The sequence below is a fragment of the Bacillus rossius genome, chromosome 12 (assembly GCF_032445375.1).
Source record: "Bacillus rossius redtenbacheri isolate Brsri chromosome 12, Brsri_v3, whole genome shotgun sequence".
NCBI classification, from domain to species: Eukaryota; Metazoa; Arthropoda; class Insecta; order Phasmatodea; family Bacillidae; genus Bacillus; species Bacillus rossius.
Window position 1 is genome coordinate 45,943,476 of NC_086339.1, and position 24,722 is coordinate 45,968,197.

Genomic DNA, 24,722 nt, shown 5'->3' on the forward strand with positions numbered 1-24,722 from the left:
ACCCTTATAACAAGCAAATATATCGAGCGAATTGAAGTCGTTTTTAACTGGATCTAATTATTGCATGGAAACGGTTATCGTACACAAACAAAATTGGATACCCGAAACGTTTTAAACCCGACATGGAAACGTGGTTAATGATTCTTCTTTCATATTCACTATCAAACTTTCAGCATTTACCGAAAAACCTTACTGAGTTAGACAGCAGTTTACATGAAGTTTAAGATAAAAACCTAAATATCACTTCTGCATTTTGAAGTGTCAGAGAAATGATAATACCAAGCGCCTAGTGTTTGATTTTAAAAATACTGAACACAAAAACAAAAACTAGCAAACCGCCATTTTGGGGTACAGCCTCACCACAAAATCTGTGTAGATACACATTAAAATGTGGAGAATACTTATGTGATAAAAAAACACTGCGGCGACTTTCCACTTCGTCATTCGCAGTTCCGCATATCAATCACATTAACAACGTATTACATAACGAATAAGTGCATAGCGACGCTCACGTTTCTCGCAGTTGCGCATTTTACATTCGATTACGATATTTTCGACTGCATTGGGTACCAATCTCAATATCTCGCAGTCACGCATTACAATCGATTACGAAAAATTCGACTGCTCTCGAAGACGTAGTCTGACGTGTTACTAGTTGAACATCACGATACATTTAATAAATACACACGTGCTTTTCAAATCTGGAATGAAGATTTATGTTTAGAAAAGATTTTAAATCGCTTAACACATGACATTTTTTATAAAAGTACATAAACGCAGACTGAATCACCTACAAAAAAATTTCCCTGACAGCTAAAAAAATTCCCTGACTTTTCCATGACTTTTCCAGGTTTCCTGGAATTCCCTGACTTTTCCCGGTTTTTCCGGTCGCTGGCCACCCTGTCTATGGTTGCTAGAGAAAAACAAAAGCCAATATGGCGTCTCACATATTACCTCTTGGAATAATAAACGTTTTGTGCAGGTTCCAGAATGATTCAATGTGATTTTTTGCTATAAAAAAGGTTAATTTCACGCAAATATCGCGATTTCGTCATATTTCGTGAAAAACTACGGATTTCGCGCATCACAGCAAATTTCGTTAAAACGAAATGCAGTATATTAACGTCTTATCACTACCAAGTAAGGTTATTTGTATTACACATCATGTGCAAGTGATTTTTTTTAAAATTTTGCGATTTTGTCATTAACGAAATTTGACTACCCCTAGTGATGGCATACTGGAGTTTTCATGACTTTCCCAGATTTTAAAGTAAATTCCGACTTCCCCTAAACAATTTCAACTACCTTGACTTGTCTCAGAGTGGGGTGAGAGAGCATACAGTTCATGCCTGCTTAGGTTATCCAACTTCTTTCAACACACACAGAGTGTGGAGGAAAGAATTGCCTTTAATAATGTTTTGCCACCAGAGCTGTCAAATTAATGTCATAACTGCAGATGTTAAGTTTTTAAAGTGTCGAAGTACTTTGTATGTTCAAAGTTCTAACACAAGAGTATACATATCTGATAATTCATTATTGGAGCATTTTAATATGTTCTGCCTGAAATAACTACGTTACATTCAAAAATTCTAACAAAGCTGCATCTCATTATTATATACATGCCCAAACATTTGCATCTTCCTTTACAAAATACCAATAGAATTTCATTAGAACCTCTTTTTTTACACTATTCAAGGGGGTGTCTGAAAATGTGGTAAAATGCAGAAAAGTGCAAAACAAAGGAAGTGTATGAAAAATATTCTTTTTGCTCGGAGAATAGTGATATATGACCTTAACATAGCCTACTATACTTTGATATACACATAATTATTAATTGTGTCTGAAGCATATTAATTAGAATAATTAACATTTAAGTCCTTTACTTACTTTCTGTATAGAATAGAGTATAGGTAAACATACATATAGTATATGTACATATGTACTTTAATTCTTAAATTAGCAATTCATAGTAATATTAGACATTTAAAGGTCAAGAACAATAATAAATATACAGTACTTTATCAACACACTGGGATGCATTTCCTTCAATGATTTCGCGATTTTTCGCAATTGCATTCAGAGTTGAAACAGGCATGCCAACCTCTAGCGAGTGAAATATGAGTACATTTGTGCTCGTCCAAGCACTTTAAAATATTTAGTTTTTCATCAGTTGAAAATGTTTTCCATCTTTTACAAGCTGCCATCTTGATAAAATATGTACATATAAAAATTTAGTTAATTACTCACAAAAAAAGACAAAATTTTATGCTTATTGAGATATAATATTGTAGGCATCAGGCATGTTATTGTTATTGTCAACAATAATTTATTGCATTGTGTCTAATCAGGTTAAAATGGGACCAAACTAAAATGGTGCAAAACGGGAAAACATAAAAAGCTGTATGTAAAATCGGGGTTCTATTGTATGCAATTTAATTTACTCAGCACTACGTTTATCGCTAGTACTAGCAGTGTAAACACAAAGAAATGCACAGCTCAGCAAAATGACATTTAAAAAAATAGCATTACTGTACGTTCTACTAAATAATAGACAGCAAATGCATTTCTGTGAGAACCAACTATATATTAAAAACAGTTTTAAAGTTTTTAGAATGTTATTCAGATAAAATCATTTATCTTTTAACTGGATACTTAGTGTACAAGTAAAACATCTATCCATCGTATTTCGGGGAACTAGCACACAATTAAGATATGTGCCCAAACAACATGTGCTGCCTTTACTTAAAGGTAGAACTAACCTTGAAAGAGAGGTAGGTGCAGAAATAAAAATACTTTACCTCTAAAGTTGACCGTATCAACACCTAATAAAATAACAACAACAACAACAACAACAACAACAACAACAACAACAACAACAACAACAACAACAAGACTGCAGATAGTTTGAGGTTTTCTTGCAATTTTCAGACTCAAATTACCATTTAAACTGATGTAGTTAAAATATTGATCTATTTACAGTATTACGAGTTTATGGAAGAGAGTGCAAGGTAACAAATTTGTGTTTCCTACATAAAAAAAAATAAATAAACATACAGTAAAAGTCCGTTGTAGCGAATACGGTCTATAACGTAAAGTCCGCTATAACGATAATTGCCATCGGCACCGTCAGTTTTGCATATGCTGCGTAGGATAAAAATTTCGGAAATAACGAATGCAGCGTGGGCTCATTATCGCTATAGCGATAGATTACACACCTGTAATTTTGCTCTAAAACAATGAGAAAACATCTACAATTTCCTTAATAAATGAAAAACAGCTTCGCAAAATTCCATGCGTCTAGCAAATGAAACAACGCGCATGATCATGATGTGGCCGTCTTGGCAACACTGCACTAGGTGGGGCCCCACAGTGAGCATAGCTTGCTTCGCGGCGCATTACTTACGCGAAACCCCTTATTTACGTAACCGTTATTTACGGTTTCCCGTTATTTGCACTATATTTTTCAGGTCCCGTTTGTTCCCATTTAATCCAATACAATACTTTCACACCAATTACGTCTCAAAAATCGAATCCCTCCCGCTATTTACGTCACGTAACAACCATAGTAGGCCTAAAAACATTGTGAAAAACGTAACTTTTATAGTCGGTAGTGAACATTTTAAATCGCAAAATATACATACATATTTTATAACATGAAAAGTTGCTTTTAGTTCTAAACTAGTGATGGGTCAATTCCTGTTTTTTCCCGGTTCTCGGTTCGGTACCGGTTCTTAAAAATCGGTTCTCGGTTCTCAGTTCCTCGGTTCTGACTTAAAAAAATAAAATAAATATTATTCACACATTATTTATAAGGTGTTTTAAGTAATAAACTATTTATTGTTTTGGCTACAAAAAAGCACTAAAAAGCATGTGTCCAGACTTACATCTTCAACAATTTACTATTTATTTATAACACTGAAAATAATAATTTGTTTGTATTGTTCTGTCCTCAATGTTTTTTATTGTATGCTTACAAAGAAATGCATTGGCATAATGATTCAGTCTTTAAAGAGGCTATCAAAGCAAATTAAAAGGTTTAGTATAGTTTTCAAGCTACAGTAAACACACCAACTTTAATAAAACTAAAATTTACTATATTAATTAAACCCTCCTTTAAAACATAGGAATAAAAAGAAAATGTTACAATAATGGAAATAAATACAGTGATGGTGAACTTTCAAAGAATTAAAATATTAAATTGTCCATCAAACTTATTGCCTACATTGAATTCAGTTTGTTTGCACAATCAACAGTAAATTACTGCCACACTTCTGATGCCATTTCTTACACAATTTGCTTTATTTGGCCAGAATAATTATACTTTACAAATGTCAACAAGCATTTTGTAACTTCCCCCTACAAAAATCCCGTTTGTCTAAAAGAGAAAGTTACTAGCCATTACACTAGATGGCTGCAGATGCAGTGACATACATTCCAAAGCACTGCACAAACAAATGTATAAAATTTTATAATGCCGAAAATTATTACGGAAAATATTTAATCTATCATTAATTCTATTAAACAAATATTCTGTGGAATTTGCAATACACCAGTCACCCTTACTTAAGTGTCAACGACTCAATTAACTGCCTATTTTTAAAAACAAATTGAAACAAACATGGCGTCTTTCTGTTCTTACATCTCTGCTGAGGCACGTCATAGAGTTGCACACCTCTATGAACTACATCTATGGCACCTTCAACTGTTATCTTTTGATTGTAAAACGTACTTTGTTTACAGATGTGGCGAGAACATTAAATATTTTCACGTGTTATTTATTTTATAGTTAGAGATGAATATTATTCCACGGAAGTCCAAAAAAATAATTCATATGTGGATTGGACGTGAGTTGAGCCATTTCATGCTGCAGTTAAGTTATAGTGAAGGACTATTTTCGTAAAGGGTTTTGCTATACTGCCGGTACCGGTACCGGCACCGACATTTTAGCTGCGGTTCTCGGTGCCGGTTAAAATGCTGAGAACCGTAGGAACCGAGAACCGAGAACCGGTACCGACCCATCCCTATTCTAAACATATAATAATTTAAGCCTAGGCCTGTAAAAGTCCGAGTAATTATAGCAGGAGACAATCTAAAATGTACTAGGAAAAAACGTAAACTCACGAATGTATAAACGTTCTGATACTATATTTATGTCACAACTTAGCCTAAATACTGGTACGAGACATAAACTTCACAAGATAAAATGAGCGGAGTCTTGGTAACTGTTTTATACGTATTTTATAATTTCGGAAGTATCGTACAGTTGACGCATATTTTTTTAACCAACCATTTATTTCTGGGGATCGTAAATAATTAATTATTGGTATGAAGACATCAAGATGAACGTAAACTTGAACGTGTCATGGCAGCGAGAAAACTGGTGCGTATACCAATAAACTGGTATTAGAACTGGACAAAACTGGTACACGGGAGGTGGAGCTTATATTTTTTTCCGCTAAGCTCGCATCTATTGGCTGGCTGCTGATGGAAGGTCACGAGTCTGGGCGGAGCGTTGAGTGAGTTATACTGCGCATGCGCAGCTCAGAGAACAGAGAGAGCCAGCCGGCGGCTACACCGCGCCATAGCAACAGCTGATTGAGTATAATGACCTTTCTCCGCGCACGGCGCGCTATAGACGGTAAATTTCCAATTTGCGGCCCTTGATTTTAAATTTTTTTACTGTGGTGCAATGCGTATGTGTAATGTACCCCGTATTTGTTATGAATGCTGCAGAATGCGACTGTATTTTAATTACTTTTAACGTATTTCTTACTTTTCCCTTTATTTACACTTTCCCGCTTTTTACACTTTTTTACTTTGTCCCCATGAAAAGTGCAAATAAGGGGTTTTGCAATCACGCAGACTGTAGCCCGTAAATGAGTATAACTCGTCTCACACTTGCATCGTGAGCGTGCGGGGAGTTGACAAACACGGTACTTGTCGAGCTCGTCTCTTCTAATCAAAACGAAGCGGCGTCTGAAGATGATGACAATAATGACGACAAACCAAGTGACGTTGTATCTATTCCATCGAAAACGTCAATGATGGAGGCACTTGACACAATCAGTCGTTTTTATCAGCATAAAAATGCTTCGACGAAAGATTTGATGAACTTCCAAGAGGTGCAGTCGTTTATTTTGTCCGAAAGTCTTGTGAAATCAAGGCAAACGAAAATTGATTCGTTTTTTTAAAAAGTGATTTTTGATTTTGTGTTATTTTCCAAGGGTCTGTACGAGTGATTATTTTTGTGTTACTAGACAATTGTCGGAAAAATTATTTTATATACTTTGTATGGTTGTCCAATGTAATTAAAGATTTTTAAAAATTTTTTTTTGTATTCAAAACTCCGCAAATATGCACCCGATATCATCAGCTTAGCGCACGTCTCCAGCAAACCAGCTGCGGTCAAAGCGACAGGAAGCGGCCGGCATGACCTTGCGTGACCCTGCCCGCCCGTCGCCATGTAAACAAACAGCTGTGCGCTTAGCCACGATGTGCGTGACGGCCTTATCACGGCCACGCGGTCTCATATTTCGCAGTCGGCAAGTGCTGATATAGCTTAAAAATGTTATTTTAGTAAGTTTTATGTATATTTCCTTTAATTTTGTTGGGAATTTCCACAGTAAAAACAAGCGAGAAAATAATATATTTAAAAAATGCTACAAAAATAAGATTTTTTTTTAAATTTTGGCTATAGCGAAAATTTGCTATAACATAAACTTTTGGCGCCTTTATAAATTTACGTTATAACGGACTTTTACTGTATTTGCTAAACACTCGTGTCACATCCCTCAGCCTCACTTGTCGAGCCAGATGACGGCGTTGAGGTCCAGGTGGTTGGTCGGCTCGTCCAGCAGCAGCAGCGTGGGCTCGATGAAGAGGGCCCGGGCCAGGGACACCCTCATCCTCCAGCCGCCGGAGAAGTTCTTGGTGGCGCGGTCCTGCATGGGCCGCGAGAAGCCCAGCCCGGCCAGGATCCGGCGCGCTCGCGGCTCCGCCGAGTCCGCGCCGATCGCCTTCAACTCCTCGTACACCTGGCCACATGGTCGCCTGTCACCCAGTTCCTCCACCACGCACGGTAGATCCTCATACCCCAGTATACTTGCACCATCATTATCCCTGCAGCAGTCCTGCTTCATGCGAAGGCATTTCTCACAAATTACATAGCAATACCGCTGTCCATGATTTCAAACCTTCCGAAAAAGGTTTAGACGGATCAACGGATCAACGGATCACTAAAAGTTGAAAGTTAGCATTGAGATGTTTATTAGTGTATGTTATTCTTATTGTGTGTGGCCATGGAAGATTTGTTTGTCATTGTAAATAATGGGCTTGCACAATTTCCCAATTTTTTGGTTCAGGTTTCTTTCGACTATCTGACCTGAAACAGACTTTTAAAATCTTCAGTTTTGGTTCCAGGTATTTTTTGTACGTTTCTGTTACCTCACGTAGCAATACGTTTATCATGCGGGAATGGTAAATCTTTCAATGTGACCAATGTCTCGTAATGTTATAATGCATGAAAAATGTATGTCATAGAGTATAGTTTACAATCAATTGGTGCTTACAAGCACCCTGACATCGTTACACATATGGGAACAAAAACCCAGTTACATCAATACTTGAAAATACACTTGAAAAAGTTTATAAACTAAATTTATATCACCCATATATTAACAATAAATAAATGTTTTCAATGATATTGACCAGTATTCAATATCAATCACTAAATTATAAGATTTAAAAGCACAAATAGTAAAAATTCACTCTCATATTTTTTTCGTAACGGGCCTGAAGAAGTAAGACGACTATTCTCCGTTCACTCTTAGCTGAGTTTTGAAATAAACAAACACCATCGTATCACTGCGCCATGTTAGCAAGTGATAGGCTGAATTCATTTTGCGCGCCAAGCACTAGTTGCAACACACACACTTCAGTACAGTCGGTGCTAATAAAATAATGAAGTAATATAACAGGAAGCACCGTAACACTTTGTTCAGCGTAGATGGTTCATTTGCGAAGAAAAAACTATGCACTTTACGCCTAATAGCCGTCTTCACAAAATCATCACAAGTTTTGATAACAGGATACTCACGTTTCCTTTTCTTCCCGGGAGTTGTTAATGTCCCAGTGTCCTGTAATTCTTTACTTGTTGCACGAAGCACACCGCTCTTCGAAACACCCGTAAATTCCGCAGTTAAATTCGCGATATCTTTCACACGACAATCCGGATATTTGTCTGAAAATGTTTTAAAAACATTCAATACAATAGTTTTCTGTGCACTTTTCAAAGGCTTTCCCGTTCTGTGCTTTACAAAACTCGGTCCGGCGTCAGCCATAACAAACTGTGCGCGCGCGAATCCGAAATACAACTGTTGCGCCGGGCATCAACTGTACATTACACACGTCTGCTAACATACAGCAAAACCCCTTATTTGCACTTTTCATGGGGACAAAGTAAAAAAGTGTAAAAAGCGGTAAAGTGTAAATAAAGGGAAAAGTATGAAAAGGAGTACAGCTTACCTTATTCAGTATTTTTTTCCTTTTGTTTAATAGCACATACTATAATGCAGGTACAAACACACTAACAACAAATTTTACTCTAGTATTTAATCATTTATTTTACCACATTTGACAAAAATAAAAAAATAATGAAAGCCAAAAAGTTTTTCTGATTACTTCCTAACAAAAAAATCTGAAATTTTTTTCTGCTTGCTTTTTTGGCTGTTCAAGGAGATTATTTGCCTCTCCAAATTATAAAAGTTATCAAATGAACTAGCACTGCCTTCAGAACTTGATATATAGCTGCGCAATGTTTGAAGAGCTGCGAGCACGTCTCTTGTAGTAGGAACTGGTTCTTCTTGCCCCTCTTCTTCTTCTTCATCATCATCTTCTTGCGAGTTGGTGATGCCACTATTGATAATAATGTCCTCCACACACTGGACTTGTGAGGTAACTACCTGCTGGTCAATTGCCACATAGTCCTTAAAAGACTCCTTTTGAGACAGTTGGCAATACTCAGGCACATCCTCTATGATGGTGACACCATCATCTTCACTGGCACTACAACCTGCCTCTGGAAAAAAAAAGCCTGCCTTCGCAAAACAATTTTGAATCGTTGTAACTGTGACTTCTTTCCATGCTCTAGCTGTGAAGTGTAAGGCTGTCAATACATCAATCTTCATTGTCGAGGGATCCTTACCGGTGTCAAGCATGGTCACCGCTCTTGTGACCAGGTATTTTCGGTACAGGAACTTGAATGACTGTATAATACCTAGGTCCAGTGGCTGTAGTTCACTCGTGCAGTTCGCAGGGAAAAAAACAACTTCTGTATTACGAAGCTGTATGTTGCCCATGTGTGCAGGGCACTAGTCAATAAACAAAACAATTTTCCTGTTTTGAACACCCATTTTGGCATCAAGTGCATGAAGTTGGCTCTGGAACAGTGCACTCGTCATCCATGACTTTTTGTTTGCTGTGTACTTGGTAGGAAGGGTGCGTACGTTTTTGAAACACCTGGGTTTCATAACCTTGCCAATAACATAGAGAGGCAACTTTTCACTTCCATCAGCATTTGTACACAGAAGTACAGTGATTCGTTGCTTACTTAACTTTCCTCCATGGCACTTCTCCCCTTTAAAAGTGAAGGTTTTGTCAGGCAGAACACTATAAAACAATCCAGTTTCATCAGCATTAAATATATTTTTCGGAGAATAGCTGGCAATCTTCTCCTTAAGCTGAGTTTCCTTCCAGTGTTCCACTGTCTCTTCATTCACACTCTTGCTTTCACCGCATACAACTTTGTAAACAACATTATGGCGTTGTTTGAACCTGTCTAGCCATCCATTGGAAGCTGTAAAATCTTAAATGCCAAGCCGGGATGCAATCACACGAGCTTTTTCTCGCAAAATGGACCCGCTGATTGGCAGATTCGCAGAACGTGCACCCACAAACCACTCCACAAGAATATCTTCAACTTCTTTAAATTTTGATTCTTTACAGTATTTTCGTTTTTTTTTGCACTTGGCCCGCATTTTGCTGCATTTTCTGCAATGCTATTACGATTCTTCAAAATCGTATTGAGTGTGCTGATGGGAATTGAAAGTTCTTTTGCCAAATCAACTCGTGTTCCCACAAATTCGTCTGATTTTTCAATTATTTTTAATTTTTCCGCCACTGAAAACGTATGACGCTGCCTTTTCTCCATTACTTAACCATAAAAGACAGACTTCACTGATAAAAAAAAATTCAAAATAAAAGGAAACTTTTTTACACAATATTTTCTACCACGTTATTCTAGCATTCTATTTACCGTTACCGGATGTTGACTTTCCTTTACCATAATGTTCACAGAATGTAAACATGCAGTTGTGTATGTGATTAAAATATCGTCCAGAAAATCGACAGCGCTCGCAGCGCAAATAGAGCCCGCACAACTTCATCGCCATCTTGTAGTGTGTTGTGGTTTTCGATACGAACGAAATCTTTGACGCGTTTCACATGTTTATTTTCGGACAATTCTTTTACAGTTTCATCATCTATGGCGATTGCACCAAGTTGTTTATGTTTGTTACGTGACGTAAATAGCGGGATGGATTCGAATTTTGAGACGTAATTTGCGTGAAGGTATTGTATTGGACTAAATGGGAACTAAACGGGACCTGAAGAATATAGTGCAAATAACGGGAAAACGTAAATAACGGTAACGTAAATAAGGGGTTTCGCTGTAATTGTAAGTAATTACTTGCTGACACATTAAACTGTATTGGATATTAATGGTGAAACGCTATAATGCTATATAACAACAATGTGTAAAAATACTTACAAATGGTACGTAACCAAAGGGACTATTTCTTGCGCAGGAATAATGTGCGCGGCGGCCGGCAGCCAATGAGAATGTTTGTTTACGAGAGGGTTTGAGTGAACGGAGAACACAGCACCTGCTTGAGCGGGTCCTGCACGGACATGTCGCCCCGCTCCTGCCGGGCCTCCAGCGCGGCCAGCTCCCCCAGCAGCGCCGTGCGCCTCACGTCGGCGCGCAGCACCACCTCCACCGCCGGAGTGTCGTCCGCCACCACCTCCTGCTCGCACAGCAGGACCTCGATGCCGGGCGGGATGTCGAAGGCCCGGGACGCCACGTGGCGCAGCAGCGTCGTCTTGCCGTGCCTGCCGTCACCCGACATCGCCCCACTCAGGGATTAACAATGGAATTGTCTATTCAGATACTCGAAAACAATTTATTGCACTGTGTCACGTCAGATTATAATAAAAATATGCAAAAAAAAAAAAAAGAGAAAACATAAAAAAGCTGTACGTAGAATCGGAATTCTACTGCGTGCAATTCAATTTGCACAACACTACAGTTTATCGCTAGCACCTACCAGCAGTGTGAACACAAAAAAAAATAATGCACAGTTCAGCCAAAATTACATCTTCAAAAAAAAAAAAAAAACAGCATTACTGTACGTTCTACTCAAGAATGCAAAATATTTATCTTTCAGAGCTTTTATTTGATAAGACTGCAAATGCAATTCTGTGAAAACAAACTAAATATTAAAATTAATTTTGCCCATGGAAAAAGTAGTTTCATCCACCTGTTTATAGTTCCACCGGAATCTTTCACTCCCAACTTTCTGTAACATAAGGCTATACTTGAATGTTTTAGTTGTTAATTAGTCAACAACATAATTTGTATTGTGGTATGCATAAATTTTATGCAGTAAAATACTTTTTTTTGTCACCTACCAAAATACCTTTTATTAAAGAATTTTATTACGGTACTGACTTAGTATTTACATTTTTTTAACAAAAATTATTGAAACGGTGTTGTATCGGTTATCAGATCTGTTAAAGAAATGAATCAATAAATGGGTGTATCAGTTTCGGTTTTAATGTATTGCCCATCACTTACCTGAAATTTTGTTACTAAAAACTGTTACAGGGACATTGCAAGTATTCAAAAAATATTTAATATTAATGAATAACATGATATTTAAATTGACATTTCAAATTAAAACAATTTTTTTTTTTTTTTTTTTAATATTCCATACATATAGATACAGCTAGTAAACCTCATCCAGAAAAAAAATGGACACGAATGAACCTAAGAAGATTTTAATCAGATATTTTGATTTGTTTTCCTGTGTGCGTGTGCGTGCGTGAGTGTGTGTTTGTGTGCGTGTGTCTATGAACTCCGACACCGTTTGACCGATCACCATGAAGTTGGCACCTTGAAGTGTTTTTTCATGGAGAAGGTTTTTATGCTATCCATTTTTTATAACTTTTGATTACTTTGTCCGCGCTTGCACGCTGTCTGCATGAGGTCCTCAAGCACAAGCACTGCACTCAGATGCTTGCACTCACCGCACAACTGGTTGGCCGGTGAATGCACAAGCAAACATAAGACTAAATAAATACATGCGTTAATCTGGCTGATGTGGATGTGCATGAACACTATTAGATGACTGCCAAGGTAATGGAAGTTTATTAATAAATATGACAAGTACAGCATTAAAAAAAACATATTTTTAAGAATATGTTCTCCAGTTTTAAAAATAAATCAAACAAAAAAGGAATGGCAAGAATTCCTTTACTATTTGGAAAAGCATTATGAGTGTTTAGCTAGTACACACGTTAGAAGCGTAACTTCACAGACTAGTTATAGTTCTACGTGAGTTCACTAATGACACTGCAGGCAGTGCTGCTGCTACTGCCATCTGTGGTTTAAGCAAATAATCTTACATCTTATATCTTATATATGATACGTTAATTCCTGATACGACAAGGCTTTAGTGTTAAAGCTACTAAGTACAATTATAAATGATACGGATTTGCGTGTTTTAAATTTTTTATAAACCTAAATATTTCAGTTTTTAAGTACCAAGAGGCCTTAAAATAATGAGTGTAATGTGCAATTGATGTATCCGCAGTCACAAAGCCACGTCACACCCAATCGCTCGGAGTTGCCAAAGAAGCGCAAGTGGAACAAACATGGCACCCAATAGCAATGCAGTATCACCACTCTCTTTGTCATCGCTACACTTTCTTCAATGCTCCGAGCGTTACACTACGTTTCAATAAGTAATGATGACATCATTACCCTACCAGTTGTTAAGTTTCACTTAAAAATTAATGATCACACGGAGTGGAACGATACTGTGCCTACTCGTTAGCAAGGCCATACCCGTTGGGACCGACGAGGCCGTATCGTCGCCCGCTGGCGATGAGCAGGGTGGCGTTGACGAACAAGTCGTTGCCCTTGGCGGAGATGCTGAAGTTCTCCACCTTGATGTCGACCGCGTTCTCCAGCGCCAGCATCTGGCCGGCCGACTTCTGCACTTGCGACACGGTGAAGTTCTCTCCCAGCTCGCTGTGGCCCTGCCCGCCCTTCTTGGTCAGCGTCTCCACCTGCTTCTCGTACTCTTGCTGCAACCACCCGCACACCCCATGAGCTGCGAGCAGGCAAGCACCATCGCCAACACGCCTACACGCTCGCTGTGGCCCTGCCCGCCCTTCTTGGTCAGCGTCTCCACCTGCTTCTCGTACTCTTGCTGCAACCACCCGCACACCCCATGAGCTGCGAGCAGGCAAGCACCATCGCTAACACGCCTACACGCTCGCTGTGGCCCTGCCCGCCCTTCTTGGTCAGCGTCTCCACCTGCTTCTCGTACTCTTGCTGCAACCACCCGCACACCCCATGAGCTGCGAGCAGGCAAGCACCATCGCCAACACGCCTACACGCTCGCTGTGGCCCTGCCCGCCCTTCTTGGTCAGCGTCTCCACCTGCTTCTCGTACTCTTGCTGCAACCACCCGCACACCCCATGAGCTGCGAGCAGGCAAGCACCATCGCCAACACGCCTACACGCTCGCTGTGGCCCTGCCCGCCCTTCTTGGTCAGCGTCTCCACCTGCTTCTCGTACTCTTACTGCAACCACCCGCACACCCCATGAGCTGCGAGCAGGCAAGCACCATCGCCAACACGCCTACACGCTCGCTGTGGCCCTGCCCGCCCTTCTTGGTCAGCGTCTCCACCTGCTTCTCGTACTCTTGCTGCAACCACCCGCACACCCCATGAGCTGCGAGCAGGCAAGCACCATCGCCAACACGCCTACACGCTCGCTGTGGCCCTGCCCGCCCTTCTTGGTCAGCGTCTCCACCTGCTTCTCGTACTCTTGCTGCAACCACCCGCACACCCCATGAGCTGCGAGCAGGCAAGCACCATCGCCAACACGCCTACACGCTCGCTGTGGCCCTGCCCGCCCTTCTTGGTCAGCGTCTCCACCTGCTTCTCGTACTCTTGCTGCAACCACCCGCACACCCCGTGAGCTGTGAGCAGGCAAGCACCATCGCCAACACGCCTACACGCTCGCTGTGGCCCTGCCCGCCCTTCTTGGTCAGCGTCTCCACCTGCTTCTCGTACTCTTGCTGCAACCACCCGCACACCCCATGAGCTGCGAGCAGGCAAGCACCATCGCCAACACGCCTACACGCTCGCTGTGGCCCTGCCCGCCCTTCTTGGTCAGCGTCTCCACCTGCTTCTTGTACTCTTGCTGCAACCACCCGCACACCCCGTGAGCTGTGAGCAGGCAAGCACCATCACCAACATGCCTACACACACTCAGGACTGCTCCCACACTGGCCCTTCAGCGCTGGTTGGACATGACTGGGTCACAATGTTGTTACTGGCTTCTACTTACTCAGGGTGTGATCCCATGACAGGGGTCTGCTGTGTGGATGCTGCCAAATAATTACGCAGATTTTGCATGTTCCCAATATCTCAACTCAAATGTAATTACATTGTTCCGAAATAAAATAACAGAGTAAATAATATTACATCATTCCATAAATGTAAGTTTTAAATTAGATGTGTTGATGGGCTTATGCCTAAGTAATCAAAAATTAAAATAAAATACTAATAAATACATATATATTTCTTAACTTTAAAAAACTTTAATTTTTATAAAAAATTTCTTGGAAATAAAAAAACAAAATTAATTATTTAAATCAATAACTGAAGAGGAAATGTGATATCTCTGCACAGAGGCAAATGGTGCTAGTTTCAGTGATTTCAGAATGCTCTAGTACATCATAAATAAGTCAAAATGTAACAATATAGTAAAATAAAACAATTTTAATACACGAAACCTGCCATTAGTGTTACTAAATATAAGTTTAATTTCTTTGGACAGGCTTATTCAAAGATACCATTAAAATGTTTTCATTCTCTGCTCGTTAAGTCTAAGGTTCGCTTGCACAGTCGTGACTTCGAGACATGGGAAACATTAATCCATTTCATTAACCTGCAATGTTTTTGCTTTGATTTTCTTACCTGAGTGTGCAAATCATTCTTAATTCTCAAAGAAAAAGCTTGCAAAACATCCATCACATCAAAACATAATTTTTTTGGAAACAAAATGGTAAGGAATATTAATTATATTTCAAATGACCATTAAAAAACAAGCACTTAACAATTTTACTATCGGTATAGTTACTGTTATTCACAAAACATGCCAAAATAAAATACCTGCACAAGGTTGCCACTACTTATTTAAAAATTTTTAGAAATTCTCTAATATTTTCAGGTTTCCTCAGACAATTTTTAATGTTGCACTATAAGAACACATATCCGCTTCACGTTGACCCCTCCCCACTGCCCCATTTGTGTCTTCTTGCCCTTCAACATGCCACTAGAGCACTCCAGACAACTTTAACTAGAATGTTTTTTTAGGGAGCAGTGTGCATTAATAAGCATACCCAGCACTATAAGAAAAATATCAGCTTCAAGTTGACCACGCTACTGCATGCGGGTCTCTGATAAACATACATGACAAACAGTTGCAAAACTCATATTCAAAAATTTCCGACACAAAATGAAATTCCTAGAACGTATCCCTGATTTCCCAGATGCTCTTCAAATTACATGAAATTTCCCAGTTTTATAGACACGTTGTGACCTTTCTGCAATACTGCCAACCAAGATTTTCTACAACATTTGCTTCAAACATTGATCAACATATAATGGCTATAAAACTTATATTAAAACTAATTCACAGTTTTTGCTAATCCAATTTATTAATTTGTAAAATTCTGAATTTTGGTGAAAACAATAAATGGCAAAGCCTCAAGAGGACGGGCCTTAAGGGCATGTGACCGATGTGGACGTGGGTTTGACTCGACCACGGTGCAAGGTTTCCGTGAGCTACCACTCCAGGTGCTCCCAGCCTGGCCCCACTTGCTCTGCCCCGCCCCATTACACCACAGCCGAGAGTACACCTCGTCCGAGCCACAGTGCTCTCAGCTCATTCCATGTCCTTAAACTACACTCTGGCATGGGCCTTAAGGTGGACACACTGGGAAGTCTTTAGAAAAATAATTTTGTCATTATTAAACCATTCACTATACTAATTACTTTGAAAACAAACTAATATCACCTAACACTTTTAAACTATACTTAAGATCATTATAACCTGATGTGCATACATTATATGTTTACTTTTATTCTTGCACATTTTAATAAAAAAAATATATTTTGATTAGAGAAAATTTCTTAACCACCCAGTCTCATTCATGCTTATTTTCCCTGAAGCCCAAATTAAGTTGTTTAAATTATTATTTTTTGGATATCTAAGATGACTTTATGACCACTCAAATAGGCAACAATTTAAAAAAAAATTTGTAAATAATAAAATCGAAGGGGAGAGTTATGGGGTCTCTGCTGTTCCTCATCATGATGAATGATGTTTGGGAGGAATTGGATAGCAAACTGAGACTGTTTACTGATGACTGCATGATCTATGAAACTGTGGGGGAAGCGGCACGCCTGCTGGTAGACTTAAAGAAGCTGGAAGTTTGGACACGGACAAATGGAATCGGGATAAATATCAACAAAACGAAGGTGGTTAGAGTCACAAGGAGAAGAAAGGTTGTAAAGTTGGAAGGGGCCAGAGATTCAGGAGGTAGGGAATACAAATGCTGGTGCAGTGGGTGGTAAAGAAGGGGAGGAGATGGCTGGGGCTGATTGCTAGGACACTGAAGGGGACAGGACGAAGAGTCAAGGAGAAGGCGTATTCAATGTTGGTGAGGACAATGCTTGAATATGTAGTGGCAATTTGGGACCTATACTCAGGGATAGAAATTAAGGAACTGGAAAGAGTGAAACATAAAGCAGCTAGATGGGCGATGGGTATGTGGAGGGGGGAAGGGGTGAAGAGTGAGACGTATAGGACATCTGTGATGATGGAGTATAAAAGTAGAGAGATTGGTAAAGTTTTTTAGGGTGACTATGGGTGAGGGGGGCTGGAGACAGGTTGAACAAAGGGGTGTATAGGGGGAGGAGGGATCATGGGTGGAAGATTCAGAGAGAGTGCAGAAGAACGGAAAGAGGAAGGTAAGTATTCCTGGTGAGGACGGGGAGGGAATGGAACAGGATTGAGGGAAAGATACTGGATGTGAGAAGATGAAAGGACTTGAGGAAGAGGCTTCAGAAATTGGGATGGCCGGGAGGGGGGGGGGGGGGGGGTGGGGCTCCTTGCCAACGGGCAGAAGCCCAATAAGTTTAATCAATAAAAACTATTTTCTGATGTCAACATTAATTATTAGATCCACTTTCATAGAAAAAAGTATATAAATGAATTTAAATGCACTCTTAAAAGAGATTATAGGTCTATTTTAAGAGGTCAAAAATGCACAAATCACAACAAAAAATTTTTTCTTCTAGTTGAGACACCTAATAATGATATTATATTTTACTGCAAAGGGAAAAACTTGCTATTTTGCTAAATTTTTTCAAAACACTTGCAATTTACAAACATTTATACTCTCCATTAAGGATATTAAAACAAATAAAGATGGAAGAAGTCCACTAATTAAAAAAACAATATCTTGTTAAAATTTCTATTGAGTAAATAATTTAAAACAGGCCAGTTATAAAATGGCTACACCTTGAATGCTCCAACTTTTTTCACCAATTTGCATCAACTTGTAACTTGCTAAGCACACCTTGACTCATGCAACAATAACACTAAATTTTGAAAAGAAAAAATAAATTTTACCTGTTTCTTTAATTTTTTCTTCTCTTTGTGAGTGAGTTTCTTCTGAGGAATGTCTGGAAATAACACAAGTAAAAGATTAATATTATTAGCTCAGAAGATATGACTAGTAAGTTACATACAAATCCTTACTAATATTATAAATGCGAAAGTAACTCTGTCTGTCACGCTTTCACACCAAAACTACTGAACCGATTTAAATGAAATTTGGTACACAGATAGTCTAGAGCCTGAGAAAGGACATAGGCTAAGTTTTAATGCGAAAAAAGGGTTGTAAGGGGTTGAAAGGGGGGGGGGGGGGGATGAAAAGTTTGATGGAAGTATTGTAATTTTTAGAGCTAGAAGCTTGAAACTTATTTTTTAGGCTGTTGATTCGATATAAATAAATATGATATTCAAAGTTTGTAAATGTTTTACCCGCAAGGGTGTAAAATAACAATAGGGAATAGGGGATGAAAGTTGTATGGAAATATGTAAGGTTTATGTGAATGTTTTATAAGTTTGCGACAAGAGATAAAATATTAGAGCTATTGTGATGTAACATTTACGGAGTCATTACAAAATGTGAAACTGCTGCAAATACATTATTATTCACTGCAAATTGATTACAATTTGATTTGCTTACACAATTTATTTTTATTTATTAATGTTCTTTGTGAAATACAAATAAATTTAAGTTTTTGATTTAAGTTATTAAATTTTTTTTTCTTTAGTTGGGTTATTGTTTTGTTTATTTCATTCGTCAAAAGTAGATTACTTTCGAATTTAGTTAGATGTTATTACGTCATTATTATTTGTTGTACATTTGGAATTAAATGCACAAATGTACTAAAAAGAAACCAGCAAAACGGGTTATCCTCAGCTAGTTACTTATATATAAAAAAAACTTTGTTATTTTCAGCTCATTTTATTATTTCTTTCAACAACTGTTCAAGTTGATAACAATAAAATGATGTAATTCATGATATGAAACATAAATCATATTTTGCATATTTTTTGAAATTATTAGTTGTGACAGGAATATTTTTAAATAAATAGAAATTATTTTTATTTATTATAGTTTTAATTCCTAACTACTGGATGCTTTAAAATAATGAATAAATTTTTTTGAAAGGAAATTGGTTAAGGTTCAAAATAAAAATGCTAATTAATATCACACGCAGAGAGAAATCAACATTTTTCGAATAAAAGTATTGTATTTAAGGGGCCTAGAAAGGGAATATTTAATTTGGTAAGACAGGATGATAAATGTGATGTTTGCTGGTGCAACTAGCACTATATCGCCTCTAAACACAAGTCTTCTCGTCATGCACAGAACAACTATTACATTAGAGTGGTGAACATAACATTATATGGTGCAGAAATTAAGGTTAAGTTGTACTTACTACAAGTCCCTGTAGTGCTTTCAAGAATAAAGATCAGATGTTTCATGCCCAAAAATTAATCTATAAACACTAGTTTTAGTCATTTTCAATATTCTAAAAATACGATTTAAAATGAAATACAGAAAGACTACTCATCTCCCCTTGCCATATTCTTGCCGGCTTTTTGGATATCTATAGCAGTTTTCAAATTGTGTGGTTTCTTCTGAAACTCTGCACACTGTATGTGTGCCGGAGTAGGCACGGCACAGATTTGGTTTTGGTCAGACAGGTGGAAACAAGGTGGAGTAGTCATGGAATGAAATGGTGGCCCATGGTGACGTCCGCCACATTTTCATCTCATGAAAAATCTGGGTCTACTCGGCTTGGAACGAAGGCGAGTGAGAGTATTTCAAAGTACACAGGGACATGCGGCACCTGTCTTAGCTTCGATGGCCGGGCGCGCACACACTCAGACAAGACGCGGCAGCTCTACCCCATCTTCTCATCACCGTTCAGCACCGTATTTAACAACATGTTTTTGTTATTTCTACCCTCATTCTTCAAATCAATTTATGGTTGTCGTGATACTTCTTCAAAGATGGATTATATAATAGTGGCCGTTCTAGTACTAAAAACACTAATCCATCAGCTTCCAGCTCCATTGCGAGGAATAAACCACTAAAATAAACACTTTACTAATGAATATTTACTCAAATATAAAAACAGTCTATTAGCTAGTCAGCTATAAACACACTACAGCATGCCTTTTTTTAACAAATTTTTTTTGTACTCGCGCATGCGCAGAACTCTGCAGCAATCAGGTGGTCTGCTCACGATGAAGGTGGAGTACTTTGAAGTTATAGCCTCATTAGATCACACACATCATTTTGTGTGTTGTGACGTGTCTGATTTTGTGTGCAATACTCTTATATAAATACATGGAAGTAAACTTCTATCAGACAAAATGTCATGTGCCATGCATTGTACTGTGTGCACACAGTTCAAAAGTTTCGAGGAATTTGTCGGAGGCAGACTGCACAAAATCAATGCCCTACTCTATGTTGCGACAAACGCTTGCCAGTGTTAATCCTAGTGTGGTTGCGACCACAGGTGTATCTTGACAAATTTTAGTTCATGCCAAGTGTTAAAACTAGCACCATGCTAGAAGCTACACTACTTCAAACACGTTTGAAACAAACATTTGTGATATCAAATAGTTCACTGCTACTAACACATCAATCTGACAAATTCATGCAGTAAGGATGAGAACAGTGTTATCCTCTTAACGCCTTTACAATGTGCGTATTATTTAAAATGAATGCCTCAGAAATCTGTCCAGGTTCATTATGGTAATTTTCTAGAGAAAGCCTCTTCTGGAAAAATAAAAAAAAAAATTCTGAAATTGCTATTTTTGAGTTATAATAATAATTAGTAATAAATTGAAGACTGATGTAATTGGGCACAAGCAGTGACAGGCGTTCAGCATGGGGCATACCATGGTGCTATAAGACGTTTCCTTTATAATGTTGCTTCACCTCTAAGCAACTGTCCCAGCCAGCATACCCAGGGCCTGTCTGCTCTTATCTACCCTCTCCAGCTGCCCCCCCCCCCCCCCCCCCCCCAGGTTTCCTTGCAGCACTACTCCTAGGTGTTTGTAGCGTTCGGACTCTCTGCATCTCCACATACCACAGTCGTCCACAAAGAGTCTTGTGTATCCTTTCATGGCCTCCCCTTTACCACTCCCCACGGAGGTGAGAGCAGTACCATACTGCCCTGCGGCACCCATGACTAACACTTTCTACCTCAGACATCTCAGCCTCCACAGGTACCCTCCGTGTTTTTACGTAGCTGCTTTTTCGTACCTAAAGTACCTACCTAAATAATAAAATTTCGGATTTTTTTTTTTGCAAAACACATGGTAAAGATGTTCCTGTATTAACTTTGGAAACAGAGTTAATACTGTTTCCTACTGGTTTCTGCAAATTTCCATTTACAGGATACATAAGGTAGCCTGTGCAGTGGTGCAGCCACCACCATCGTGCTTCAGCGTAGCATCTTCACCCTGTGGCTCTCAATATAACAGTACAGGTATTATTTTGTGTTTGGATTTTGTGATGCAATGGGAGGCAAATAAGTCTTAAAAAAAAAAAAGTCTTTACTGTGCATCAAAACCCAAGCATGAACACTTGACAGGGACATTTTTTTTTAGCAATAAGGAGGCATAAAGCACTGACTTGATAGCACGTTACCTGATTTAAAAAAAAAGGAATTGTCAATACATATTATATATATTTTATATACAAATAAATTTATATATATTTTATAAACAATTCTGCCTGTTCTTATATACAGAGAACCATAAGATGAGCAACACAATTAAAAAAGCAAAAAATAGCAATATCCGCATCAATGCACAGGTTTTGTACTGAAAATAAATAGAAGTTTCTCAGAAACCAGTAGGAATTTACGAAAACAGTCCATTTATTTTATTCCCAGAGAAACTACGATATAAAATTTTTACCACTTATTGATCCACTTAACAAAATTGATGATTGTGTTAACCAGAATTGTTATATTTCAAGAAGTTAAACATTTGGAATAATTGGTTACGTTAGCAACATTTAAAATACTGTTAAACATGTTAGGTTAGCTAGATTTATAATATTGTAAAATCAGGTTTTAACAGAGATTTTTATTTCAAAAATTTGGAACTCTCAGGATACTGACCTGAAACCTCCACTTCATTAGAGTCCTCTTCTTGTGGATCACTTTCAGCCTCATCTTTCTCCTCATCTTTTTTGTATTTACTACTAACTTCAATTTTACTGCTGGTTTGTTTCTTCGTTTTACTTTTTGATTTTACTTTTATGTTTTCCACTTTTTCTGCCAGTCCATCTACCTCTGTCACAGACACACTATTTTCTAAAACTGCTTTGTGTAGTAAATCTGTGATTGCTTCTACTTGTTTGTCTCCATTTGCTTCTTTTGTGTTTACAATACATTCTTCTTCCGTTTGAGGTTCTGGACGTTTTACAGCTTCAAGTGACAAATTTTTCTCAATATTTGGTGGTTGATCTTTAACAACAAACGTTTTGTTGAGAACATCAGTTTCTGAAGACTCAATTTCATCTTCACTTTCTTTTTTATTTTTAGTTTTCTTTTTATCTTTCTTCATAGGTTTAGTTGGTTCAATTATATCATCTGACAAATCTTCATCTTTACTTTCTTGTTTGTTTTTAGTTTTACTTTTCTTCTCAGGTTTAGTTGGTATAATTAATTCCTCATCTGACAAATCTTCATCTTCACTTTCTTGTTTATATTTAGTTTTATTTTTCTTCACAGGTTTAGTTTGCATAATTAATTCATCATCTGATAAATCTTCATCTTCACTTTTTAATTTTTTCCCTTTAACTCTCTTCGAAACATTCTTGCTCTTTATGATCAGCTCATCCGAGTTATCAGTTTGATAACCCTCTTCATCATCACTCACAGCTTTCTTTTTGCCTTTAGGTTTCTTCTTTCCCCGTTTAACTGGCTGCTCAGCTGCCTCCTCATCTGACTGGTCATCGGCCAATGACTTCCCAGGTTTGTCTCCATCGCTCCAATCATCTTTCTTACTTTTAGGTTTCTTTTTAACTTTCTTTACAGGTTTAACAACTACATCGTCATCATCTGACTTATTACCATCCAAAATATTTACGGTAGTTTCATCATCACTGCTTGTATCTTTCCTTCCTTTAGCTTTCTTTTTACCTTTCTTTAAGGGTTTAGCAGTAAAATCCTCTACAGACGTCATGTTTTCTAATTTAACAGATTTATCTTCGTCGCTCCAATCATCTTGTTTACTTTTGGTTTTAGACTTTTTCTTTGCCCCTGCCTTCGAGTTTTGAGTTTTCGCGTCATTTTCCTGACCATCAAGTTGATCGCTTCCGACCAACTCTTTTTTCTCCTTTACATTTGCTTTCTTCCTGGTCACAGGTGGTACATTGTCTTGATCATCAGAATTTCTAATAAGCTCTTTTACTTTCCCTTCAAACTTTTGATCATCTTCATCACTTAAATCCTTATTTCCTTTAACCTTCTTTTTACCAGCTGTTTTAGAGGTTATCTTCTTCCCTTCATTAGTTTCCGGGACATTTTTTGCTTTCTCATCAAAGTCGTCTTCCCCTTTCTTGGTCCCTTTATTCTTTTTCGGTGGCATTTATAATATTTTTTTTCTACCTTAAGTAAATAAACTAACTTAGTAAATTATCATGCAAATACATTCACGCACACAGCATAAATACTTCCGTTCACATAGCTTTTAGCAGCAGCCATACGTGATACATGCAACAAGACAAGAAACAATCGAAATTTGATATTGCTAACTCTTTAAAATGATACTATTAAAAATATTTTGAAACACATATAAACAGCGTACTTTGGTTTAGAATATTTATAAGCGAAATAATTTTCAAAACACATTTAAAACTTAAGCAATGAAGCCAAACTTCATTTTTTACTGTCAGCAACTAGCAAGAATGCATCCTTTTTTGTATAATATTCAATCAATAGAGAATAAGGAAATTGTAAAATCAGGGTGGTATTCATATTTATGTCTTGAACAATTCCATCGTCAAAAAATTCTTATATACATTCTTATTTAAATATTTGGGTGCCATAGACGTTGATTGAGATTGTCTCAAGAGATCGCAAACAAGACAGTCTTGATGAAGACCATCTTATGATAGTCCCATATTTCTTATTTCTGAGAGGGTATTATCATGTATCATAGTCGTTCCTTGAGAACACCATCGCATAGGCATATTTCATAGTCGCTGAGGCTTTGCTTAAGAACACGAATAAGATCGTCTTTGCCAAGACCACTGGAGACATGTCTCAAGCAACTGCTTGTTCAGATCGCAGTGTATAAAATGGCTGATTCTTGTGAACCTCGTATTTTTAAACTCATATAAATACTATATGAAGTGCTGAAATCATTTAATATGGTATGTGTTTTAAAATAATTTAGTGTACCATCGTCCGGGTTCTCGTGTTCGAGATCCGGTGTAGTTACTAGCGGGAAGGCTGGTTTTTTACTGAAAATGTGTCCGGGAGGGCGCCAGGCTAGCTCTGTGGCTAACCACAAGGTGGGTCGTTGGGTGCGAATGTCCCTGCATGGCCCACTATGAACGGCGGCGGTGATCGTGGTGTGAGGGATCCCTCGTTATTGATACACTACTGGCCCTACACAGCATAGCACGCTGATCTCTAACTGGATTGGGAAAGTTCACAGAATAACATACATAAGTCTGGTCTGCACTGTCGTAT

The 24,722-nt window shown here is 38.2% G+C and overlaps 1 protein-coding gene across 1 annotated transcript in view; it reads right to left on the reverse strand.

Annotated features, from left to right (window-relative positions):
• The window catches only part of LOC134537913 (ATP-binding cassette sub-family F member 1), a 51,126-nt gene extending 27,358 nt beyond the window's left edge, over positions 1 to 23,768 (reverse strand). Inside the window, exons 1-5 of the mRNA XM_063378867.1 lie at positions 22,140 to 23,768; positions 18,052 to 18,104; positions 13,184 to 13,425; positions 10,941 to 11,166; positions 6,802 to 7,034 (exon numbers count right to left, since the gene is read on the reverse strand). Coding sequence (XP_063234937.1) covers positions 6,802 to 7,034; positions 10,941 to 11,166; positions 13,184 to 13,425; positions 18,052 to 18,104; positions 22,140 to 23,613 — 2,228 coding nt within the window. The 5' untranslated portion in view covers positions 23,614 to 23,768. The remainder of the gene's footprint in view (positions 1 to 6,801; positions 7,035 to 10,940; positions 11,167 to 13,183; positions 13,426 to 18,051; positions 18,105 to 22,139) is intronic.
• Between the last annotated feature and the right edge of the window lie 954 nt (positions 23,769 to 24,722).